At 33.8% G+C, this 11,835-nt stretch overlaps 1 protein-coding gene across 2 annotated transcripts; it reads right to left on the reverse strand.

The window, feature by feature from the left end:
* Window positions 1-3,285: 3,285 nt before the first annotated feature.
* On the reverse strand, window positions 3,286-9,556 carry LOC127127145 (uncharacterized). 2 transcript variants are annotated; one of them, XM_051056258.1, is made up of 13 exons: window positions 9,136-9,556; window positions 8,349-8,459; window positions 8,043-8,081; window positions 7,852-7,944; window positions 7,645-7,761; window positions 7,110-7,205; window positions 6,711-6,824; window positions 6,376-6,429; window positions 6,118-6,165; window positions 5,368-5,518; window positions 4,296-4,461; window positions 4,019-4,088; window positions 3,286-3,933 (listed from the first exon to the last, which is right to left on the reverse strand). In XM_051056258.1, exons 1-13 carry the CDS (start codon window positions 9,151-9,153, stop codon window positions 3,682-3,684), a joined length of 1,329 nt encoding a protein of 442 aa, XP_050912215.1. In that variant the 5' UTR covers window positions 9,154-9,556; the 3' UTR covers window positions 3,286-3,681. The 2 variants fall into 2 exon arrangements, with proteins under 2 accessions (XP_050912215.1, XP_050912216.1); XM_051056259.1 differs by lacking the exon at window positions 9,136-9,556 and having other exon boundaries at window positions 8,048-8,081.
* Window positions 9,557-11,835: the final 2,279 nt, after the last annotated feature.

Raw genomic sequence — 11,835 nt, forward strand, 5'->3', positions numbered from 1 at the left:
GTACCTTACGGTGTTCCTTAGTTACTCTATCTCTCATCAATCCGTCCTTTGTGTGTGACCCTGTAGGTTTTCGCGGCATTGACAATTATATTAAATCACATATTTAACATAATAAACAGTGAGCGGTATCTAGCAACACATCACTACTACCAAAGACACGAAAATATCATGTGATCTAACAAATCCTTCTGTGATAATACTTATGTGTATAATTACCCTTATGTCTATATTGAACACAAGGCATAGACCGTGTCATCCTTGTCTAGTTCAATATTGGGCCCATAGACATTTATCCTATTACGCAGGATGGGCAAATTCCATCTAGGTCACTCATGTCCCTTAGCATGCTTCGTGGAGTATCCATCAATTGTCTTTATGGTCATCCAGTTACGGACAATATTTGATCAGCAATAAAGCACTCGACTCTACATCTAGGGTCCATAGTGGTTTCAGGTCGAAGGGTGGTATACACCATTATCACCATGAGAATAACTTATGACACTTTGCATAACATTCTATATAGTATTCTCATAGCGGGTCAATCCAGTATAAATATTACTCTTAACATTCATACCTATGTTTAAGACTTGATAACTCCTTATCCATGATCCATGAGATGTGATCATCAGTCTATATACATAATAGTCTTAATGCTTTAATGTTATCCCACTTCACAATAAAGCTCAACTACAGATACTTTAAGAATAGTGTCCTTATGTTTAATGTGATCTCATGATTAAGTCACACTTGATACATTAAACGGACTAGCTATTCTAGGGACTTTATTAAACAAACGTAATAAAGAAAAAACCTTTTATTATTAATAAATAATTCGATACAGGTACCAAAAGTATTGGCCTCTAGGGCTTACACCAACGCCTTCATGATTAGCACTTCGACACCAAAGTCAATTTAGGGTTCAAGATAGTGGTAATGAAAGTGGAGATTAGAGATTGTGTACCTGAAAATCTTTTATGGAGGTATTTATACCTTGCGCATGACGGGACAGATTGGATAATGGACCTTACGGTGTTCCTTAGTTACTCTATCTCTCATCAATCCGTCCTTTGTGTGTGACCCTGTAGGTTTTCGCGGCATTGACAATTATATTAAATCACATATTTAACATAATAAACAGTGAGCGGTATCTAGCAACACATCACTACTACCAAAGACACGAAAATATCATGTGATCTAACAAATCCTTCTGTGATAATACTTATGTGTATAATTACCCTTATGTCTATATTGAACACAAGGCATAGACCGTGTCATCCTTGTCTAGTTCAATATTGGGCCCATAGACATTTATCCTATTACGCAGGATGGGCAAATTCCATCTAGGTCACTCATGTCCCTTAGCATGCTTCGTGGAGTATCCATCAATTGTCTTTATGGTCATCCAGTTACGGACAATATTTGATCAGCAATAAAGCACTCGACTCTACATCTAGGGTCCATAGTGGTTTCAGGTCGAAGGGTGGTATACACCATTATCACCATGAGAATAACTTATGACACTTTGCATAACATTCTATATAGTATTCTCATAGCGGGTCAATCCAGTATAAATATTACTCTTAACATTCATACCTATGTTTAAGACTTGATAACTCCTTATCCATGATCCATGAGATGTGATCATCAGTCTATATACATAATAGTCTTAATGCTTTAATGTTATCCCACTTCACAATAAAGCTCAACTACAGATACTTTAAGAATAGTGTCCTTATGTTTAATGTGATCTCATGATTAAGTCACACTTGATACATTAAACGGACTAGCTATTCTAGGGACTTTATTAAACAAACGTAATAAAGAAAAAACCTTTTATTATTAATAAATAATTCGATACAGGTACCAAAAGTATTGGCCTCTAGGGCTTACACCAACGCCTTCATGATTAGCACTTCGACACCAAAGTCAATTTAGGGTTCAAGATAGTGGTAATGAAAGTGGAGATTAGAGATTGTGTACCTGAAAATCTTTTATGGAGGTATTTATACCTTGCGCATGACGGGACAGATTGGATAATGGACCTCGTGTTATTAGATTTTTGACTAGCGCGGAGTAGTAGGTTTCGGGTCTTTGGCCGACATTGAACAAACACAACGAAGTTTGATTAATTAATTAATTACCAGTATTAGGACTTTCATGGCAAACGCAAGAATTAATCATTTGCCTACAATCTAGAACTTTTATGATTAATATGCTTAATAACATAAATTTTTCACGCAGCTAATCATTAAAATTATGAAAAATTAATATAATTAACGTCTCAAAGTTTTTTTGAAAAATGTGAAGATTATCGATCACACAAACATCAATGAAAGCAAGCAGCAAACAAGAGAGTTCCCACATGCAACTATTTACGTAGTAGTATTCATATAAACCAAGAAAAGATTTTAAGGAAGTATGCTTTCAAATTTATTTTGAAAGTATATTTTCAGATTATTATTTTTTTGATAAAATGAAAGTGTGACTCACTTATAAAGGATGTGGTGTATATGAAATACGTCTAAAACTGTATTTTCATATTTGAGGAATATTTTTGGATTTCCATAAGATAAGATGATTCTTCACCTTTCACCATCAAATTTGGTATGCCCAACCAAACAAGATTATAGCCCAATTGTCTTTTGAGCATTGTTTGTAGGGGTTATTTTCTTTGCCTTAATTGTTACTCTTGCATCCTTGTGAAAATTAACATCAATCATTATATGACATACATTAAAAACTAAACATTATATAGATAATCGTGAATGTAAGATCTCACAATCTTTGCATTCACCTCGATCGAACCTTTTGTTTCGTAATGATAAAATATACTCCATATAACAGTTAAATTTTCATCTGTCTTCAACTCAAATTTGTTGAACTATATCTTCCATTCGTTATCAATTGAGGATGAACAATAATAGACCTTCACAATTCTTCAATTGTATGAATACAAATAAATATTACATATTGGTTATTTAAACACCTTAGTATTTTCTTCTAGTGCCAAGCAAGACTCACTAATCACATAACCAAACCAAACGTTAATTGGTCTAGTGGCGATTGGGGATGGACTGTAGGGAGGATCACTGTTCGATCCCCAACAACTACGGTCTAGTGGCGATTGGGGATGGACTGTAGGGAGGATAACTGTTCAATCCCCAACAACTACGATTGGAAGGGGGTTGGAAGCACTTAATATCAGAACTCACCCCCAAATCTGATTAGTCAATCCAGTGATAAAAACAAAAACAAAAATTTAAAATAAAAAAAATTTAAAAAAAGTTTAACTCATTCAACCTCTTTTTTTTCATTAAAATTGTATGTATCCGGATTTAACTTTTGTTTACCCAGCAAATAAAACTTTTGGGTTCATATCTTGCATTGTTACAAATTCTAATCTATTTAAAGAGCCATAAACAAATAAGTATATGATATGTTGAAAACATCATCTACTATTGTCACCATTGTTGCAGCTCTTCATCTTCATTAAGCTTCTGAGACTTCCAAGTAATTACACATTGTTTGGCATCTTTGCATATGTATGAAAACTCCCTCGTGACGTGAGCACGTGAAGAAAAACGCTTTTGGGACGAGAAGAACAAAATTAACTGAAAATATGAATTAGACCTAGTGATGGTATGAAGACATTGGCAAAATTTTGTTTGGCTGAGTTTTTCTCTATACATCATAAATGTTTGAGCCAAGCAGTTTCTCGTCCTCTCTTGGAACTTCTGTGAGTTGAACACCGCCGGCGCGAGTAATCTTGTTCCATTCATTTTCAACTCTAAAAAACACCCATTGGAAGCGCCGGAACATCTCCAACAGAGTGATGCCGAACACTGTGAGATAGTTATGGCGCAAGTGAGCAGATAATTTGTATGTCCACGAACCACGCAGAACAAGGTTGCTTCCAATTACCCAAAAGTATACCTGTAAGTTGTAACTCGTGAATTAGATTCGTCATTGTCAAATCAAATTAAAATATGTTGCAATACGATCTTGATCAGATTATTACCCAATGTCGTCCATAAAACACGTTGGAAACTAGACTTGGTTTGGTGAACTTAAATATGCGTGAAAAACCGCTGTAAGAAAAAAAAATCATTACAAAGCAAAATCTGGGTGAATACTTTCCATTTGGACACCTATGTGTATGTCAATTTCTTTATAGTTTTTTTCATGAGATTTAAACTATATGATATTTTGCAAGTGAAATAGTTGTATTTGTACAAAATTGCAAAGTGTGTTTGTTACTCTATAAACCTGAAAGGGAAAGATGATAGATTTGGTACCTTAAATCCCAATCTCTGGTTATATCCCAGTAAAATGAATAGAGTGAATTAATGACACTTGAGAGAAGCCACAGTGGCCGATAAAGGGTTGTCCATTTCTCAGGGAAGACGTGATATTTTAGGGCTGATAGAAAAATTACCGGGACTGCTGTCGAATATTTTAAAGCTGGAAAACAAGTGCAAATGGAGTTAGCATACTAGAAAAGCAAGCAATTATCGAGATCACAAGTTCATTACCATTATTTAAAATAAGTCTAAAAGAAAAAGATTTGTGTGCCCTAAGTGTTAAAGAATGTATGAACAATAGATTAGACAACACTGCACAAGTAATGCTGAACATCATAAAGGGATCTTACACTTAAGGATAAGGAACAAGAGCACATTCGTTTTTGAGCGGCTATTTGGTCCTTAACTTGTGTGGAGGACCAATCTAGCACATTAGGGTTAGTTTGGCGGACAAAATATTCTCTCAAGTCATATAACTGACAATAAAACACGAAACTGTATACAAAACTTATCAAGAGGTAGTCATAAATATTTGTTAGCATTGTTATTATTAGGGCACACACATTAGTCTACGTTTTAGATGTCCAATCCTGGGTATGAGGAGACGTGTTGAGATCTCATATCGTCTAGAGGTATGACTAAACTAGTCCTTATAAGAAGTAGGCAATCCATTCCTCACCTCTTTGAGATAGCTTTTGGGATTGGGTTACCCCTAAAGCTCAAACTTTTATTAGACCACATGTATTGTCCATTTTAAAAATGTCCAGACCTAGACGTGAGGGAGTGTGTTAAGATCTCAGTTACCAAGTTACCCACGGTCACATTTCATATGTTCAGTACTGAGCATGACAGTGAGTTGAGATCCCACATCGACTACAGATATGGACAAATTTGTATGTAAGGTTTGGTAAATCTTGACCTAGCTTTAGGGTGACTTAGGCCTAAAGTCCAAAATCTAAGAATATTCAAATTGAAACTAATTTTTGACAAAATGAAAAATGAATTCTTATCCAAGATATGTTACATTTTTAGGAGATCAGAGGGAAAAGTTGCTAAGAACAATTACCATTCAAGAGACAATTTTTTTCTTTGGTATCTTTGTATTGGCGAAGACATTGCAATAGACGCCACAAATAAGGAAGAACAAGAACTATTGGTATTGCGATTGAGTGACTACCACATACTGCATCAGCTTCAAACCAAGCAATTGTAGCAACCTGCATATTATAAAAAACCAAAAATATTTTATTCGAGTCCCTATTATGGAACAAATAAGGAAGGAAATACAAAAATCCAAACAGGCAACCAATGATAAAGAATAGAAAAGAGTTTTGATGTATCTGTAGTGTCTTACCATGTTTAGCATTGGTTACATCAAAGTTATAAATGCAAAATGAGAAGATTATTATAAACCTAGAGGACCGTGAGAACCCACATTATCTCAAAAAAAATAAGCAAAAGTAACATTCATTTTTTTTAACTTGAAAAGAAACTCATTTAGACTTTTAGTTTTAGGTCACCTATACTACAAAACCTATACTACAAAAGATGGTGGAAAATAGACTTAGGTGATTTGAAGATGTAGAGAGGAAACGTGGATTGTATTGTAAGGAAATGGAGAGTAGTCAAACAACTAGAGGTAGAGGAAAACCTAGAAAAACTATAAGAGAAACTATTTAGAAAGATCTCGAGTTTAATGAGTGGGATAGGGTTTGGTTGTTGTTGTTGTGGTCGTCGACACCGTTAATAGAATATGTAGATTGACAAGTTACTACTACCAATTAAAGAAAATTTGGCATGTTTGATTTAACCATACCTGTTTGTTTACCATTCTACAAACCGAACGCTCCAAATCTGAAAACACCTGGATGAAACAAACAGTTAGGAGCCACAACTAGAAGGAGAAATTGATTACTAACACAAAAAATATCAGTTGTAAATTTTTTCATAAAAAAAAGACCAGAGCAGTGAGGTGGCTATCTAAATATACAAATTTCTTAGCACTTAGAAGTTGGCATTTCCAAAGTTAATAGAAAATTAGACCGATGAATGTACATTAAGTTATATGCTGTACCTTTGCCATGGAGGTTAAAATATCAGCCAAGAAAAAGTCGGGAAACGAAATTGGCTGTATGAAGAAAAGAACCATTAATTGTGAGCCAAATGATAAGCTTTACGCAATCCATAAGAAAATCAATTAACAAACTTACAGAATCTAATGAAATAAATTACACCTAAAATATCAACATCGTTGAACCAAACTAGTGGTGCTCAAATTACTAAGTTCGCACCTTCACATGAATAGATTTAAAGGAAGCTAATGGAGATGTTGCATATGCTTTACAAAAGTAACCAAATATGTATAAACACTCTAAATTCGATATCTGGCATGATAGTCAAGAATCTTGCCTGCAAAGGGAAAGCTATCCGCAATAGTGTCCTCAAAAAGAAGTACCGAGAGGATAAATAGAAAATATCGAAGGGAAAGACCAAGAGCATTGCAACAAATATGTAGAGAAGCACCTGCAATATGTACTATTACGTGATTAGAATACATGATAGGCAAAATATTATCATAGAAAGGATCGCGGGAAGTAATCCATTTGCTGGCATATAAGAAAATTTTAATTCCATCATTCTTAAACAATTAATCTAACACCAGCTTCTACATGAAAGCATAAATAAGAAGCCCCTGATACCAACACATAGAATGAAACTACATCTACACGTTATATTATATATCAAAAGAAAGAAAAAAAATGTATATAAAAAAAGTCAATGGAGGAAAAAACAGAGCAGATACTGAACTGGTTGAGATGCAGCCAATGATACTTCCCCATGAGAATAGAGATAGAGATAAGAAGTCATGCTGGTAGGGACAAGGATTGTCATCCAAGTGCTACACTGAAAATAACACAAGATTTGAAGTTAGTATATAAACAAGCATGTGGGTTTATGCTCTAAATGTACAGTATTGACATCATCAATCATCAAACCATGTTGTTGACACAATATTCAAAGTTCTTATTATTTTCTACTCCAAGAATTACCACAACTTCAAGAATTACTTTAATTACCAATATATTTTTGAGAAACACGTACAGACAACTCCATGGTCGAAGTATCGATAGTCAAAATCGAATTATCTATTTTTCTTTTATCTGAATTTACCACAATTTCAACAATTACTTTGATTACCAATATATTTTCGAGAACCACATACAGACAACTCCATGGTCAAAGTATCGATTGTTAAAAACGAAAATCAAGAAAAACGTTGAACATTTTTGCACTTATCAATGAATAATGTTTTGTAAAAAACAAAGGCAGGGAACTCGACTACCTTCCATATGTCTTTGTGAGTAAGGTGATTTTGATCAATATCAAAAACCTTGGGATAGCTTACATTGGACTGTAGAAATACCCATACATTCACCCCCCAAAGCCACACCATAATAGTCTGTAAAAGTAAGAGCAAAAATTATCAAGCAAAGTTTTCATAAAAAATGCATTCAACATTAACAGTAGAACTAATTAACCCCCAACTCACCACAAGGAGGAGAGGATTGTAATACAAAAAAGCCTCGTATAAAAACAGATCTCTCAAATTTGCGTCCATTCTCATGACAGAATCCCAACCAATCTGATGCAAGAGCATAAAAAAGTTAATAGTATAGAAAAAGAAATGTTAAGGAATTTTCTCAATGATACATATCATTAAGTGAAAAGACAAGCTTTGACCTTACAGCAAGTAAGTCCCCATATCAGAAAGAGTGTCACCTGAAAAAGAAGAAAAAAGTGAGAGTACACAAGAGGTTCATAGACACTAGGAGTTAAAAATTAACCGATATATCAAACTGGCCTATATAATACTTCTACAACAAACAATTTATTTTCCAGAAAAAAGAATAAAATAAAATTGCGTCTACATAATATCACCAAGGAACATCGCTATAACATAAACATTGCAACAAATGACAAGCTTGCAATTAAAACATGCAGCACAACAGTATTCTTATGCAGATTGTACATGATATACTAACAGACCTTGAACCTCCATAGAAAAGTAGGAGATGGCACGGCATTTTGAATGGGTGAAATCATATTCTTCATTGTATCAGACGATACTATTTTACTGTAGGGAGTTTGGGTCTTCTTCTGCAACACAAAAAAAAATAAAAATTGGTCAATATAAATCATACTGTGATCGGCTGTATTTAAGCTTCTACGGTTAAATTATATTCAGGAACATTGTATTGGCCTTTGTCTATTGCTAACCATATATCTTTAACTTCTGTGTATGCATTATGTGCAATAGGGTTGCACCTTAACACTACCGATTTACTACTTGTCATAAAAATTACAGCATTTACCTAACCAGAAACCTCCAATTCATTAGAGAAATAAATTTTGCACATACAAACTGGGGTATTTCAATGTCCTTAACTCATGTAAATGAAAATAATCCTCAGCTACCAAGGAAAAATAACCCCTACACTATACATACAAAATCCAAGCTTTCCACCTGAAAAGCTCAAAATTTAAGCACCCAGTAGTACAATTGAAGCAAATCCAATTCTTCAATAAATCATAAGCTACACCACATCAGAACTAAGAAAAACCAAAATCAAACATTTGGCAGGCAAGGAAATACTAATTCTAATAGCAACAAATCTATTCACAATCCTTCAACAAATTCCAAAACCTAACAATAAAAAATTCAAACCCAAACAAACAGAGCCATAACAGCACTATAAATGAATCCCATCATGGCCAAAAAAACACATCAAAATCCAAAATTGACAATGACCCATTATTCACAGAAACCTAATACCTCTGACATCTGAATCATGAACTAAAACAAAAAAGAAATTGAATCAGATCAATCAGCTGTTGTTGCAGTTGTCAGAGTGATTCCGATCTGAGAGAAGAGCAATGGGAAACTTTTTCCGACCGCAACATGACAAAAAGAAATGATGATGTTGCGTAAATCTCAAAGAATGCTGTTTAGTTGCATTGTTGGCATTGAGATTTGGAGAGAAAAAACGTGGAAGTGGCAGTGTTGATATTTTACCCGCCACTATGTGTATGTGTTACCAAAAGATTCATTCATTACTCAGTTTCTGAATTGTGAATTGTAAGAGATAGAGAAAGGTTCACAATTTGATTGAACAACGACAAGGAATCGTAACTGTAACTCTACTCGTCTCAACTTTTCAAAGCTTTTAGTTTTTAGCTCAAAATGAAAAAAAAATAAAAAATTATTACAGTTGTCGAGTTTTAGTTCTAATATACCACGTATTCATAAATACAGTAAAAAATATCTTAAACGCTGCACTTTTTATCAGTTCCGTCTAAAAACAAGTAATGACATAAAATAGCGATTTTAATAAATTATCATTAGAACTAAAACTATCATGACAGATAAAAAGTGCAGCGTAAAGTAATTAAATTATCACATTGTAAAGTTTTTTATACTGACAGTGTAAAGTAATTAATTTCATATTTAAATAGAATCTGCAGTGATGATGTAAAATAATTTTACACTATCAATCGATTATTATCATATATCTCGTCACATCAGACTATAATTTTTAAATCAATTGTATGACATGACTGAATGATGACTTTTTATATAGGTTTACATTGTCGGTGCATACTCATTAAACTCGTGTGTTAAAGGGCCATTTATAGTGAGTATGATTTTTAATGAAATATTTAGTAATATCTTATTTAAATAATTTAAAATGATATTAAAATTTAATAGAATTTAAAATAAAAATATTTATGTAATTTTTATAAAATATGAAAAACAACTAAATTTATAAAATAATATATATTATTACATAATTTTATTTTTTATATTAAAAATAATTGAAATAAAATTACAATTACATTTTTTTTTAAAACGAATGATTATGTCTTTGAAGTTGACTAGTTGTTATACACATCTTTGTTGATAGTAATCGTGATCGTATTGTTGAAAGTGAAGAGATGGTTGAGAGTTCGGTCTCTGATTTTTCTTCGGGTTATTGTATTTGAAAAGAATTATTTTTGTCAAAAATAGTTGATTGGGTAGTATTTATGAATGTACCAATAATTTTGAGAAATCCATCTTAATCATATGAAATTTGTTTGAAGTCAAAATTAGATCGAATTTATTGATCGGTGTGAACTTGTTAGGGTTGTGTTGTGTGTTGGTGTTTATGTTTGTTAGATCCATTATAGGGTAGTAGGAGTTTGTTGTGTAGATGTTATTGGACGTTTATAGAATGATGAGGTAAAGTAGTGATGTTGGGGGTTGAATAATCGAAGTTCGCTTGAGGGATGAGAGTGATATGTTGATGTGGGTGAAACAAGGTTTGTTTTGGTGGTGTTTGGAAATTGTAATTAGTTTTAGGAGTTGTGGTGTAAGGAGGTTGGTGTTGAAATTGAGGAGTAGAGTTGTTGGAAATCAACCACAACCTATGGAGAATTTCTATCAATCTTGATGAACAAGATGATTATCACCCACAGAATGATAATGAGAAGAAATGAACAATTGAGAAAGAAAAGAAAGAACGATGGAAAAGAAAAATATTTTCTGCAGAGTTTCTCTCTGCCCACAACCTGTGGAAAACTTCTTTATTCACTTTGCAATTGCAAAATTCAGTGAATACAATGTTATTACTTCTCTATTATAAGAATAAGGGTTACTCCCTCTATTTATAGATTTAGGTTAACCTACTCCCTAAGTCAAAGCCCAAAACTATAAAAGCCCAAAATAGTTAACACTGCTAAAAATAGGCCTAAGTCGAAATCATGTGTGAAGCAACATGCTTCAACACTTCGACACACTAATACAACTCCATACACTTGGTGATTCGGCACTTCCTTGTTCTATCGAGCAAACTGCTTCGACACAAGAATTTACAATTCAACACACCGCTTAATTCATTGTGTCTAAGATATATGCATTCATTCATCATAGGTCTTAGTCTTCTGAACACTTCGACCTGCACTCCCTTTGTCATGATGTCTGCAATCTGATTCTCAGTTCTGCAGTGTTCCACATTCATCTTCCATATGCTACATGCTCTCGAATATAATGGAACCTCATTTAGATGTGCTTGCTTCGACCATGTGCTATCATATTCTTTGCTAGGTTGATAGATGACATGCTGTCGATCTTCATGGTAATTGCTCCATGACTCTTCATTGTTATCTCTTCTACCAGATTCACCATCCATGTTGCTTGACATGCACAAAGTGAAGCAGTTATGTATTCTTCTTCGCACGACGATAATGCCATTACTGGCTCCTTTCTCGAACTCCAAGCAATTGGTGCACCACCTAGCATAAACACATAGCCAAATATGGATTTTCGATCCTCAACATTACTACACCAACTTGAGTCGGTGTATCCCACTAATTTGCATTCTTTTTCTTCATCAGCTGCAGGAAACAAAATTACATAGTCGAGAGTTCCTTTCATATACCTTATTATCCTCTTCGTCGCTGCTAGATGTGATATCTTTGGCTTCTGCATGAATCT

Source organism: Lathyrus oleraceus, chromosome 3 (genome assembly GCF_024323335.1).
Source record: "Lathyrus oleraceus cultivar Zhongwan6 chromosome 3, CAAS_Psat_ZW6_1.0, whole genome shotgun sequence".
NCBI lineage: Eukaryota > Viridiplantae > Streptophyta > Magnoliopsida > Fabales > Fabaceae > Lathyrus > Lathyrus oleraceus.